Genomic DNA, 14,880 nt, shown 5'->3' with positions numbered 1-14,880 from the left:
GTTTGATTGCCTGTTTGAGAAATATGCATAAATTGCTGGATGCTTCCACTGTCACAGTGGAGGTTTGAAATAACTCCGGAGACTTGAGACTGCTCTCTCTTTGATAGCCATGCTCTAGCTGGAATATCATTAGGCTCGTTTATGGTTCTGTTTACTGACATTCATGTTTTGTATAATGATGGGTAGTGTTCTAACAATAAATAAGGTTTAGTAGATGGTTTGCTGCTCTTTTTTTGTCATACTGTGTCTCTCACATACTAATGACCATAATTAAAAGTAATCAACACTTGTATACCCACAAAGAAGAGAGCTTCTCTAACAAGTACGCTGTAAGCAGGCACCCCGTTTTGAATGAGTGCACTCACTCGTCATACTTCTCTTGTTATAATGATCAGGGCCCCGTGAGGCACAGCATCTTCCTTCTCATTAACGTGTTTTTATCAATTAGTGGACCAGTGACCCTCTTAGGGTCCAGTACCTTACATATGTATGCAAATGTTCAGGATCCACACATGCATGCATACAATATAATAACCCAGACTAAGACAATATTTACTTTCATGTTTTCTAAATAATAATGCACTCAAACCTAGACGGGCTTAGAAGCACTCCTCTTCTCATAATAGGTTTGTTTTGTTCATGCATCTTTATGAGTGTCCAGAGTGTGAGCCGGAGAGACTATATTTATGTTTTTATGTGCTGATGGAGGATGGCCACTTTCTGCAAAGAGCGGGAGGAGAGAGACACTCTGCAGACCTCTTTCCCCGTTCCCTCGAGTCCTCCCGCGATGTCTCACACTACAGCTTTTGTCCCTATAATTTTGATGTGCTGTGTTTTGTTTGTCCAATTCCCCTGGTGCATCCTTAGCGCCAATGCCACATGGCTTTACTTTTTTTTTTTTTTATCTCGCTAGAAGAAAAATGGTCCTTGACACTGCAATTTTTTTTAACCTAAATTGCAGTCTTGATTTTTTTCCGCTCTTCATATTTATGCTGTACATTGCATTGGTGTAACTATGACAAATTAGGCAGATGAAATACTCTGTACATGTGTTTCTTTTTAAAGGGACAGAATGAATATTTCAGAAGCCTCACAAAAAGGCCACTTAACCAGCAAATTTAGTATTATGCGCAATTTTATGCCTCCTTGCCTCTCGCAGTGTTTCCTGTAACTCCAGGGACCCTCTTGCAGCTTGATTATTGGCTGCCCTTCAAATTATTATTCCCAATAATGTGCAAAATGCTTGCCTCTTAAGCTTCCACTGGCTTTTATTGATGGCATTTTTATGCACCAAGTTGTAGGAAGAATAAACCTCTCAACAAGGTAGACCCCATTTAAAAATAATGGTTTCGAAGTTAAGATTTCATCATCAAGTTTTATTATTTAACAGAGCAATTTTCCACTCAGTGTGTGAGTGTTATTGCTTATTGGTTGGTAAACAGAATGCAAAATGGCTCAGTTGTTTTCCTGATCTGCTTATGGGGGCAGTGAGAGAGAAGTCATCAACATCCTTCAGACTCAGTTTTTCCCCATGCTGAATATTTGCTGCAATCAAAACAAAATTAACCTCCTCATTACTGGCCCAAAGTTGTCGGCTTTGCCAAAATAGCTTCTCGCGCTGTTTTGTTGGAAGGGGCTGAGACAGTAATAAGGGAACACGTTTCTCTTTTCAGCATGCAATTCAAATCCACTTCAAAGGGTTATTGCAGTGCAGCTTGAAATTACTACTAAATAAAGAGGGCTTTTCCAAAGAAGAAGGGGAATATACCCGCAGAAAACTATTTTCAGTCAGGCAAAAGGTGGGTGCATCAATTTTAAAGTAAAACAAAAGGGGTCAAAGATGCGTTCCTCAAATAAGGGAAAAACACACACCTGTTTGCCCACCTGACTTTATTTACAATCTGTGAGAGCTATCCAGAGGTGTCGATTACGGAGAAAGAACGAGAAAAAAACAACTTTGTTGACACTGTGTGATGGTTTCAGTGATAAATAACTTTCAAAATATTCTGGGAAATTATTTCAGGCCTTCTTTTGAAGTTGTAGACCGGCTGATGTCCATGAAAAAATTATTATGACATGCCAGTTTTGAAGACAAATTGGACAACTCCAGTTCCAATAATCAAATGAGCTATGTTTACTTTATTTCGATGACATAAATTTTCTTAGCTTGCATGTCCCGACTCTACTTTTGTAAGCGTGGTGCTAACCCGGGTCAGCGGAAGCATGAATAAAGTAGGTGCACTTAAGTATGCAAGCTGAGCCCTGCATAAACTAAGAAAGAAACTAAGAACTAACAAATAAAAGCTTAAACAGGATTTGAAATCCTTCTGGTGTCATTTATTGCAGCTAACACAGCCAAGGTGTTCATTGAGGTTCTGGATGAGAACGACCACCCTCCTGTCTTCTCCAGGAAGCTCTACATAGGCGGTGTGGCAGAAGACACTAAGATCTTCAGCTCAGTGCTCAAGATAGTGGTAAGAAAACAATTAACTGGGGTTTTTTTTGTTGTCGTTGTTGTTTTTGCTGCTTTTGTATAAAAAGTAAAGACTCTGATCTTTTTTGTTACACTTACCCTTCAGCCATGGTGTGACAGTTTTTGCTCTGTGCAACACAGTTTGGTCTCCTCCCCTGTTGCTTGTAACATCTCTTTGTCAGTTTCACTCCCCCCACTGCTTGCCTTTCCACAGACAGCTGGGATCAGAGTAAGCTGAGCAGTGTAATCTCAGTGTGTTCTCAGATGCATGGCTGGACATCCCGCTGAATGTCAGCCTGTTGTACCAAGAAGATTTCACTTTTTCATTGTGTACAATACTCTTTACACTCTGCATTATGGGTATGATTGTGCATTTAGGATCGTGTTTGTCCACAGAGTTTTTAAAGAGCTACTTCATGCATTACCTGCAAAAATGTATCAACATTAGGAGTACTAGTAGTAATAGTTATAGTAGTAGTAGTAGTAATATTATATCTGTGATCTCATAAAAAAGGCATAAATGCCCTTAAATGACTTATATCCTTTAAGACATAATCTATTTTTCAGTAGCCTGTATAATCCTGAATGTTATACAGTCTGTGCACTTGTACTTGTGGGTACAAGCAGAAAAGCTATGCACATCTAAAGACTTTTTTTTGCAGGTGCTGGACCAAAAGTGAGAAATCTTCATAGCGAGAAAAAGACAAGGTCTGCACTCTGCTGTGCTCCCAGGGTTTTATATTGATAATTGCCTTGCAGGAAGAGCTTTTTCGGGCTCTCCTTCTGATGTAAAAAAGGTACCAAACTAAAGCCCATAGAAGACTGAGGGAGTGAAAAGAAAAAAGGAAATCTTGCAAAATACACTATAATAGTTAGATGTAGGCAGGTAGTAAAGTACAAACTGAGACCTCAGGCAGGGATGGGAATTATTGCAGCTTTTAAATTTCAAAAACTGTGGATTTCCATAAAACACATGATCAGTAGAGCTTTGTCTCCATCTTTTCTGCCTCTTGATTAACTTGTAATTGACACCAACATGCAAGTTTGTGAACTCTTTAGAATTCTCGACACTATGTAACATAAACATAAACATGACCTAAAACATTAGCACATCAATACACAAGCCCTTTAATAATATACTTGGAGAACTGAGTTGAAACAAACCTAAAATTAAACATTACACGTGGTTAATTATATCTTGTAAAAGGTCATCTAATATTCTATATCTGCTACTGTCAAAATCCTCTTGGACGCTAGTAACTGTAGCTATGTTTCTGGTAGTTACTCCTCCAACCTGACATGGAGTTTTTACCCATTCCACCACATGGCCTAACATATTCTTTATTTTCCAGTGACAGTGAAGTTGTCCCAGCCAGTTTGCAGCCAAACAGGGCCACCCTGTTTCATAGCATGAAATGCTGGAATGCAGCATTTTCTTTTCTCCAAACACAACGCGTGTCATTTAAACCAAAAACTTCTATTTTGGTTTCATGCCTACACAAAGCATTATTCTAACAGCCTTTTGGCTTTCTCCATATGATGTACAAACTGCAGACCGACAGGGGGCATTGTTTTTGCATTGTAGCCCTGCCATGCACACCTTTGTTGTTTAGGGTTCTCCTGATGGTGGGCTGACAAACATGAAAATTAGCCAATGTAAGAAAGACCCTGAGACCTTTTCCAACCTTGTGAACATTAGCAATTCTTTTCCTCCTCATGAATATCATCCATCTTATTATTCACTTGCTCAGATGTGTGGGTTTGTTGCCTAAATAAAAGCAAGAGGGTGCCCACTGATACCTGGTTCTCATTCCATTGACTGAACACATGGTTCTGACTTCATCTTGAAAATAATTGGCAGTCTGAGAGGCTCACATACATTTTTCCTTAATATTGGATATTTCTCTTTATTGAAAAATGGCTTAGTGTTATATTTTAGTCCCATTTCTTAATTGGATTATCTTCATCTACTACTAAAACGAGAAAGGAATGGAAAAAGAAATATAGTTTAAATGTTTCTCAAACTTTCTTGGACCACAACAGATTCCCCCAGAGGCCCATGATTCTTTGGAATATTGCTGGTGTGAAACATTATTTCAGAAAGTTCATTGCCGCTTGCTCTCCCTCGGGATAATATTTAAAAGTAATAACAAATTTATGACACTACTGACCTTCTGCTGATAGACTCTTTCCAGAAACAGTAACATAATATAATACTAAAAAAAGAGTTACACCAACTAACTGGCAGACATTTTTATGTAAGTAGATGAATTTTCCAATATCAGACATCTTTGCTTTATTTGTGCAGTGTAATTTTAGGAGTATGTAAATGTTACAGAGTAGATAGTAGTAGTGGTAGTAATAGTATTTACTATTTAGGACTCAGAGGTTGCCAAAAAAAGTGACACTCACTCCCTCCTAGACTGAAAGCAAATGAGGGGGAAAAAAGAAAGAAATGCCTCAAGCTCTCAAGGCTACTTTATAAGTCCATATTTGGTAATATGACAGGTTTTTAATATTGACCTAGCTTTTAGGGTCCATATATTTTCCCTTTGCTGTCTCATGGCAGCTTGGAAACAAACATCTCTAAGTGACAGTTTTTCCCCGGTGTCCATAAAACCTTTAGCATGCATAAATGATGCTCAGATAAAGTATATTCGGCCAAATTTTGTCCAGCGAGGATATCTCACTCTGTTGATTTATGCAGTCCTTCCATTGGGACCTTGCACCCCCCCCCCCCCCCCTTAGCTCCAACCCTCTCCTGTGCGAACCGCTGCAGAAAAAAAGAGATTGCTCCTATTTATCAGTGTCACTTTCCCAAGACAAGTACTGTGAAAATTGATGCCTGCCTGTAAGCTCAGTCGCCAATCAGAACACATGCCTCAGAGGTTGATGGGTGAATTCTGTTGTTGCTTTTCGATAAAATGCTTTGACAAGATTCATATATTAAAATCTCTATGCATTGGATGATTGTGAGAATCATCAATTATCTTTTTGGTTTGGTTTTGATTTTAGAACAGTTACCCCTAAAATCACTCAAACAGGAAACAGTCATTACTAAAATGTAATGCACTTCAGAATTTTGACTTAAGGATCAATATGATGTATCAAAACTGATGTTAGGTATTGCTCATAGTGATGAATTACCACCTGCCTCTGCAGTTCCCCACTGCTTTATGGAGCTTTATAGTGCGTTCCAGGTCACTGTTTCGCTGTCTGGCTACAGATTTAGTGGTTTGATTCAATCTAACTACTCTCGCAGGATCATTTTGACCAAAGCAGGCAGCTGTTGAGCAAAAAACATCTCTGTATACAGCACCAAATGGCAGACGGAGTGTTAGCCACAAGCTGGTAAACGTAGTGTAACCTATTGCTTAGCAGCTGAAGAGCCAGATATTTCCATCAGTGAGCATTTTTTTTGTTTTGTTTTGTTTTTTGTTTTATTTTTTCAAAAAGAAAGTTGCGACTGGGATTGGCCAGAAGCGCTGCACCAAATCAACAGTAATTTTTTATCTGTAGCTGCTGGATGTGTGAATAAGCAAGCCTTTTCTAATAAGCTTTACATGTCAGCTTACAGGTAATAATGTGATGTAAAAGCTCATAAATGTAGTTGCAGGTGTTTTACAGAAATCATTCAGAAACTGTTAAGAATACTCAGATTTGGCAGCAACCCTCGCCATCTCTTTAGCCTTTTACAGTGGATAACAATGGGTAAAGCTGTGGCAGCTTGAAACAAACCACATGAGGGGGAGATAACTTACGAGCCTCCAGCTGCACCTCTTTTCTCTCTTGTCAGCTACTTTAGAGAACACCTGCTTGGAATAAAATTATAAACAAATCCCCCAGTAGATCAACATAAATGAAGAGCTCCACTCTTATACCATTTGTTTCCTTTTCTTTTTTGGTGTGTTCACTGAATTATTAATAGACTCTACCAATAGCAGTAAAATGGCTATCTATGAATGCTGTCCAAACATATTTTAATAACTTACTGAACAAAGGGAATAAAAAGATCTGTTTGTGTTTTGATTTGTCACAGGGCTGCAGAATAGCTGAGGAATAACAGTAAAACGAATGCACCTCAGCCCGCTTTTTAGGTTAAATTGGCGCTTATAGAACTAAATTATTGGAGGGTGTCCTATTCGCTCTGGTCTTGGTAGCATGCTGGTCATTGATTAAATGAACTACCTGCCTGTTTTATTTGTAAATGGGAAAATTATAAATTTGCTCCACTTGGATCTGACCCAATCTGTAGCTTAGAGAGTTGTGATTGATTCTGTGCGATTCACAGGTGACAAGTTTTCCCCTGGTTCCAGTACAGTGCTACACTTCTGATGTAGACGGCAAAAGATTTGAAAGAGAGAACAGATTTGAGAGTTATCACAGTTAATCGGAAACAGATTGCATGCAAGTGCCAACTTGATGCTTACGTGCAAGCTGATAGCGGGGTGACTCTGTGTTATTGCCATCTGTCCTTGTTTTAAGTCTGTTTGAAGATGGCAACTTGACTGCGAGTGGTCTCAGACCTGCTTCCTGTCTTTGAAGACATAGATTGCAAGTTGATCTCACATGGTCACAATAACTTTCCCTAGTGTGACTCTAGCCTAATACCACTTTCATACAGGTCTAGAGACCTAGATTGGCAGCCTCTCCCAACCTGCAATCCAACCAACAAGTAAACTTCAAATTTTCCTTCACTAGTTGGTTTCTGTCATGGAATGCACAATCACCATTTTTTTTTTTGAAAGACTTGATTAATATATTCTCTTTTTGATAACCTTAAACTTTTAATATTTCTGAGATTATTTGGTGTTTTGTATTACAGGCCACCGATAAGGACACTGGGAATTACAGTGCCATGGCATACCGCCTCATCATCCCACCCACCCCAGAGGGTCAGGACAGTTTTGTCATTGAGACCTACACTGGTATCGTCAAGTCGGCCATCATGTTTCGGAACATGCGCAGATCCTACTTCAAGTTCGAGGTTATTGCTACTGATGACTATGGAAAAGGTCTTAGCAACAGCGCTGAAGTGGTGGTAAGTATCCATATGATGCTTTCCATGTGATGCAGGGATGTAGAGATAAATATAGGATTCCCTGCTAATCTTTGACTTGCATGCCGCTGGCATGGCAGAGGCTTATTGGTTGTGGGTTTTTTGGCTTCCACAGCATCATATTTATGCAGCGAAGGCATCAACTGTCCACAATTCATTTATACAGGAAAGCCTAGGTGAATATGGCTGTGCCAGTGCATTGAGTAGTCACAAGGAAGTGCAGCACTGCCTTTAGCAAACTGTTGTGGAATTTCTTTGTTTTGGTTTTTTTTTTTTTTGGTTTTTTCTTTTCAGAATTATTGTAATCTTAGATGTTGGCTTTGTGAGCTCAAATGTTTAACAGTTTGAGAAAGATCCATGTAGGCTGTGGGCAGGATTTCAATTAAAAAAAAAACTACTTTTGTCTGTGTATCATATGTAGCATATTAAACTACAACAAGCAAAAACACTGTAAAAATCAGGACGAATTGGCTTATTACCATATTTACCATATCTCAGGCTTGTTAATTGAACACTTTAGAATTTATTTGTTGAATCTGTTTAAAAACCACAGTGTAAAAAGTTGCAGTTTGTTTTCCACAGTGGGTTATGTGCCAAACTGAAAATGCATGAGATTTGCAGGTTCATTAGAGGAAGTATGATCTCTATTTTTAGGAGCAAGACCCATAAGAGCTACACAGATTTTAAACTAAAGTCCTGGGACTATATCAAAGTACAATACTGGAGTATGCCTTGAGTGTGTACTTTGTTTCATATCATGGTCCAAATTAGACATTTAAGTAGGATTTTAGCATAATAAGGTTTTCATTTATCTGCCTGTTCTGTTTCTCATCTCTTTTGCATCACTGTATGAATCTCGGCATTGTTAATTACTTCACTGCATTAGAGGGTCTTCATTAAGACTACTTAAAGAGGTTGTATCAGATTAATAAGCGAGTCACATCTGTCATGCAGTATTTGAAGAAAGGGAAATCTTTCTAACGAAAAAAGCACGAGTGCTGTGTTTTGCATGAGAACATTGATATTTTTTGAAAGGTGAAGAAAGATGACTGAACCATGAAAAGATTTGTGGGGGATTTAGAGCACTGACAAGTAGTGCTAAGAGCATATTAAGGAAAGTTGAGGTCAAATGAGTTATCAGTATTACAAGCGAGGGATCAAGTCCCACAAAACTCGAAAAAACTTGATACAGTATCGGACTGAGCCTAATGCCAAACCACCGAGGGAGGCACACAAAAGGAAGAAAAATCATTGCGTGGGCCTCCATCATCTCCTGACATCAGCCCAATTGAGAACCCATGAAGAATACATAAAAGAAATTCTGGTAAATATGTGTTGCTGTAATAGGCTGTAATGTCATCCTCAAATAAAAAGATGCAGAAACATATTCAGTAAAAGAGTTTCTTTTGTGATATTAAAAAAAAAAGTTTTATAGATAATTCTTTTCAGATGTGTTTTTTTTTCTGGTTTGATATCAGTGTGACCTGTTATTTGAGTTATTTGGAATATTATACTTCTGTGTTGTTAATGTCCATGTCAGTATATAAATGTGTATAACCTGAGACAGTTTCTAAAAAAAAGATCTTGCGTTAAGAAACAACCTCAGAAATGATGTTAATACGTGAGAGCGAGTTTGATTTGTTTCGTGCAAAGCTTTTCTTCATAATACCTTGTGGTTTATGATCTTACATGATGATCCCTGCCTTTTGTTTTGTTTTGCTTTGTTTTTATTTCTGTTGAGTATTAAATGTTTTGGTTCCAGTCTATTGAATTATTCACAGGACGTACAACACACCCCGATATGTGGCCTCTGCCACTAGCTGATGATCCAATTAAAGTCTTTCTTTTATCCATGAGTATTAGCTCTGCAAACATTATGCACTTCTCCCTGCGTGCGCGTTCATCTAAATATATGTCTGTGTTTTTTTCTGAGTGCATGTCTGTTTCCCACTCATTTACGCATGCACCCGCTGTGTTTGGGCTCAGCTTTGCCCCCAGTTCAATGCTTATCTTTCCTGACTGTGGCCAAGCTTATTTTTTACTGCAGTGAAATATGTCTAGCTAACAAGCCTCTAACGAGACGGAAGGAGGGTGTGGGACATTGGCTGTATATGAGAGACCAGTGAGTGCTTAACTATGGTGCTTGTTAATTTTCAAGGGGAAACCTAATTTCACAGGAGCCACATGGGATATTTGGCTTCAGAGCACAGAGGCTGTTGCCTATGCACTTAACTCTGGCACTGGAATTAGGTGCTCTTAAGTTTGCTGCATGGCACAGATACAAGCTGGCGACTAGTGGGTCCACCTAAAGAAGCATTTCAATGATTTAACATACGGTAGGATGTGTCGATAACTGGCTTACACGGTGCATTTTTAAACTTTATCTTTCTTTTCTGTCTTTCCCGCTATCTCACACTTTCTCCCAGGTTTCTGTGGTCAACGCATTGGACATGCAGGTTGTTGTGTCCACTGTCCCACCCACTTTAGTGGAAGAGAAGAGGGAAGAGCTCATTAGGTAGGACACAGCTCACATTTCATTAAACATAAGTTTAAAAAAAAAACAAATTTTAATGAAAAGAAGCAGTATGTATTACTAACACACTGTCTTTTCCCCATGCAAGATCATGTGTAAGATGAAGTATTCCTTTCATCAAATGTCCTTTGCAATATTTTTTCTTTTAATCTCAGCTATGCAACCTATTATTTTCTCATCTGAAATTATTTTCTTTAAAAGATTTCCCAGCTAAAACTGGCACAGAAAAGAAAATTCAGCTTGAGTTTTGTCTATTGCGACATAAGGCTCAAGGCCGAACTTTAATTTCCATTAAAAATGTAAGGACTAGAGTGATGTATATGAGTCAGCTGGTTGAACAATTAATAAAAGCAAATATGCATTAGTAAAGATGGATATTTCATAAAAACCTGTGTAGGGTTTTTCTTTGGGCAGCTTTTTTGTGTACAGTAAACATTGACTGATCAATTAAGATCATGGATGGGCCAATTAGACAGATGAGTCTGTCCTCTAGAGTCGGTTCTCCCAGTTTAGATTAATTAATGATAGAGATTCATGAAGCATCTTTTTACCGCTCTTAGGGCACAGTGTTTAGCTTAATTAGTCAATCTGAAAGGCAAATGGGTGTTAATAGCTGTTTTTTAAGAGCTTACTGTGTCTTTCTCACAGAAGTGACACAGCTCTTTAGGCTGAAAAACAGAGACATTAGTTGTGTTACGCTCTTTACAGTGATGCCATTTGAGATTTTGCACAGCGCTGATGATGATCCAGGGCCATTTTACCTGAGTGCTCAAACTGTTTATCCACCTTGGCAAAGGCAGACGGCAAGGCTTTCCTTTATTGGCTGTAATTTGAGGTGTGGATTTTTCCCTTCCTGAAAAGGATTATCAGAGCCTTGCTTTGCCAGAGCCCAATGTGGAGAGACAAACTGCTGCCCAATGGGATAATCACTGCCAGATTGGAGTACTTAATCTTGGTGGCTGTCATATTGCTTTTGGGCATTAGAAATTGTTTGAACCTGGATTTTACCTTCTATAGTTCATCTTTCTCAGTTTTTTTCTTTAAGTGTATAAAATGTTTGTGTATGTATTTGCACATATAGTATTTATACAATGTAAAGTATAGGATACAAAGTTTCATCTGTGTGTATCTCAGTATTCTGGAGCGCCACGTCCAGGACCAGATTCCAGGTGCCAAGGTGATTGTAGAGGCTATCGGGCCACGTCGCCATGGTGATGGCTTTGAGTTAGAAGACTACTCTAAGTCGGACCTGATGGTATACGCCATTGACCCACTCACGAACAGGGCCATTTCACGTCAGGAGCTTTTCAAGTGAGTGGGTGAATTGTGTTACAAGAAGTTCAGTCCACCATTTGGTTTAAATTGATGTCCTAATGTCCCCGCTGTGCTGCATGTTTTCCCTGCTGCCTCTTTTTACCCTCTGTTCAAGCAGTGAGTCAGCAAATATGTCTTTTTCAGACTCCCTTTAGCTTCCTCCTCTACAGCATCTTCACTTCACTGCCTCTATTTTCTTTAAAAGACTTTGATTATGCTGCTGGTGCACTGCAACTGAAATATGTCATAGGAAAGTGGAAGATACAAGGGAGAAAAGAAGCAATGAGGTCATGGAGGGACAAAGTGAGACTGAAGCAGGGAATATTTCAATCAGTCCATCCACCCATCATTGCAGTACCTCAAAGACTGTTCTGAGGGCTGGGAGATATGCCAGCAATACATTTTTATTCCTTTTATTTCCGGACATAAAGCTGAAGAGAGTGCCCACAGTCTGCCAGAGAGTGTGCTTAAACACCAAAGAGGCGCACAGCACCACAGTAGAAATAAGTACAAGATACTTTGTCATCCTATCAGAGGAAAGAAGACCTTGGCCTTCTTTCCTGGCACCTCAGGAAAGTGTTTCACTCACTGTTTTGATGTTTCCCATCCCTTCTGTTGAACTGATCAGCAACAGATCTTAATAAACTTGACCAGCATATGAGAGCATGCCCATTCTGAGTTCCGGCTTCCACTCTTGATTAAATTGCATCCGTGTACTTTATGCTTAGCAGCCTGGAACTGTCCTCTGCAAAAACAGAGTTCAATAATTTGTAAGTTATTTAAACACAATATATAATTGAAAATAGTACTTTCATGCAATCCAGACTGCCCTAAATTCTGAAAGGGAAATTGTGGCTATGGACGCCCAGACTATTGGGCAATAGAAATATATTAAGCAAGAATGGGAAAACTTAATTGGTTTGCTCTGGTCACAAATTCTTAAAAGGAGAATTGATGTAACACAGTGGCAAACACGATCCTGCACCGACTTTTAAAAGGCTGTCTATGGCATTAAATTTGAAATAATCATGCATTAAAAAAAGTAACAGTTTTAAACATTTAACATGATGTTTTGGCACTATATTTAATTTAAAAAGTGGTATTCATTGTTTGCAAAGTATGATTTTATATTTTGCAAAGCATTTCTGCATTTCTTTAAGCAGTGTGGTAGTAAATTAATCTACAAACACCTTTATGCCCTCCACTATCAGGAGGATCACCACATCATTTCACGTAAGGTGGCACATCCAATAAAATCAGATTATTATTTTTTTTTTTTTTTTTACCTAAATTATTTGACATCTTCGTACTTCTAGCTTTTAAGACTTACAAGCTAATTTTAAAAGAGGTCTGCTACATCCTTGATTTAATAAGATCTACGTCCTTAGATACAGATACTGTCAGAAAAAGTAATTTAGATTAGCGGAGATGGGCTTTTTATGCATGCAGCGCATGTCTGACAGTGTTGTGGGGTAATTGTATGTCATATAGCCAGATCACAGGAGGAGAGGGAGAAATACAACATTGTAAGTGGATCAGTGCATTAAGTCGTATTCCACCTATTCCCACTTGTCACAGTCTAGAGTACAGATTGTCACATCACCTTACAGAAAAACAAAAGTGATGGTGGTTACATATGTATGTACGCTTGTCCTTTTGGAATGGTTTGTTTTGCATAGTAACATTGCATCCTCTCTAAATGAATTGCTTTGTATGCATGTATGTTTTTTTGAAAATATTGACGCATATACTGCCATTGGTTTATGCAGAAAAACAAGTGTAAATTGACACTTGTAGAAAAGTGTAAGTATTATTATTGCTTTTCATTTGCACTTAATGCTAACTATTATGATCAGTATGATTCATGTCTTGTGTTCAGTATTTACTCTCTCTATTTACACATTCTTTAGAAAATAGGTTCCTTTAGCTGTAAACTACCTACAGTGAGTAATTAGAGCTGTCCTCTGTAAGCAGGAGACTGCTGTGGCAAAACATAATGTGTAAAAGAGTATAAACTTGTTACAAAGCCTGTTAAGAAGTAAAACAGCTGCAGATTTAGATGATTCATCATCATGCTTCATGTTGAGGAACTCTAATGTATTGCCTTTTGACACATTTTTAATAATATTTAATAAAAAACATTTATTATGTTCTCTTGACATTGACATTGATTACAAAGTAAGTGTCTTTTTTGTATGTGGAATACAGATTTCTTGATGGGAACGTGCTGGAAATCAATAAGGAGTTTCAGCCATACCTGGGTGAAGGTGGCCGCATTCTTGAGATTCGCTCCCCAGATATTGTAGCCAGTGTGAAAAAGGCTGCCCAGGCTGTCGGCTACACAGAGGGTGCCCTCCTGGCCCTGGCGATCATCATTATCCTTTGCTGCATCCCTGCCATTCTCATCGTCATGGTCACCTACAAACAGTCAGTATTACTATAATAATCACTAGGCTTTAACTGGATGTCAGCGAATAAATTTTAATTTAGCAGGTCATCGTCTTAGGAGATATTGCATGTCACTCTGGGTTTTATTGAAAGGTTTGCTCTGCACAGACGAATCAGATAGTTATTGTAGGAATGTAGCTTAATGTTAATATCGTGTTTCCTGTGGCTTGTAAGAGCAAAGCCAGCGAAACCGCAAACAGCATGACTGAAAAGTGTATTTAAGATCAAATAAGAGCACTTCTTGCGTTAGTTTTAGCTTTTTGTGTGTGCGTCTCTCTATCTCTCTCTCACTTCCAACTCTCTTCCTCGGTATCTCTCGCTCTCATCAGACATGCTGACTGCGCACTCTGCTGGGCTAATCTCCCTGCTCATGCTGTGTGAAAGCAGATTAATTAACACTCATTTGTGACAAACATCTACAGCCAATTGTGACCGTCACAGTGCGTCTTCATGCTACTTAATCATCTCTGCCCGACACACACAACAGACGGTGCCCTCTCTCCCTTAGATGCGCGCAGTGCAATCCTCAAAAAAATATGACGCTTTTTGCTTTGAAGCATCATTCAGACTGGTGTGATAATTGAACTCTCATTTGGCAAGAGCCAGGTTCTTATCTAAATGTTGGTATGCTGCAAGTGTACCGTAAACGGTAATATTTGAGAAATATTTATTCATGGCAGATGGGTAGAGCGGTTGTACTTATTCAAATGCACAGATCAGACACACAGCAGAAAACTATTGATGGTGACAGTAGACTTAACACACAAACTGTCGTAGCAGATGGTGCTTTGTTGGTGGCGACATTACTCTGGTAAAGTTAATTTTCTCAGTTGTGTTTGTCAACATAATTCATTGTTGTCTAAATTTGAATATATGATGAATATATTATTTAAGACATCAATTTGCACATTCACGTCGAGCACCTGAATGTAGTTGTGAATACGTAACGGCAATTTGAAGTATAAAAATGTTACTTATTTTGCGTTTAGATAAATACCTCAAAGCATCGAAATTGTGAGGTTGCACTCGTGCCAAATTATGTAATTATAGTTA

At 38.6% G+C, this 14,880-nt stretch overlaps 1 protein-coding gene across 2 annotated transcripts in view; it reads left to right on the top strand.

Annotated features, from left to right (window-relative positions):
• The window catches only part of LOC102215614 (protocadherin-15-like), a 221,912-nt gene that overhangs the window by 190,702 nt on the left and 16,330 nt on the right, over positions 1-14,880 (top strand). For both annotated transcript variants that reach the window (XM_005727493.1, XM_005727492.1), the window contains exons 27-31: positions 2,347-2,474; positions 7,299-7,514; positions 9,959-10,047; positions 11,200-11,376; positions 13,588-13,806. In XM_005727493.1, the coding sequence (XP_005727550.1) occupies positions 2,347-2,474; positions 7,299-7,514; positions 9,959-10,047; positions 11,200-11,376; positions 13,588-13,806 (829 nt within the window). The remainder of the gene's footprint in view (positions 1-2,346; positions 2,475-7,298; positions 7,515-9,958; positions 10,048-11,199; positions 11,377-13,587; positions 13,807-14,880) is intronic.

Source organism: Pundamilia nyererei, unplaced genomic scaffold, assembly GCF_000239375.1.
Source record: "Pundamilia nyererei isolate P.nyererei 1_Seehausen unplaced genomic scaffold, PunNye1.0 scaffold00024, whole genome shotgun sequence".
In the NCBI taxonomy this organism is placed as follows: domain Eukaryota; kingdom Metazoa; phylum Chordata; class Actinopteri; order Cichliformes; family Cichlidae; genus Pundamilia; species Pundamilia nyererei.
Note: the sequence above shows the minus strand (reverse complement) of the source record. Positions and strands in the feature narration are given on the sequence as shown.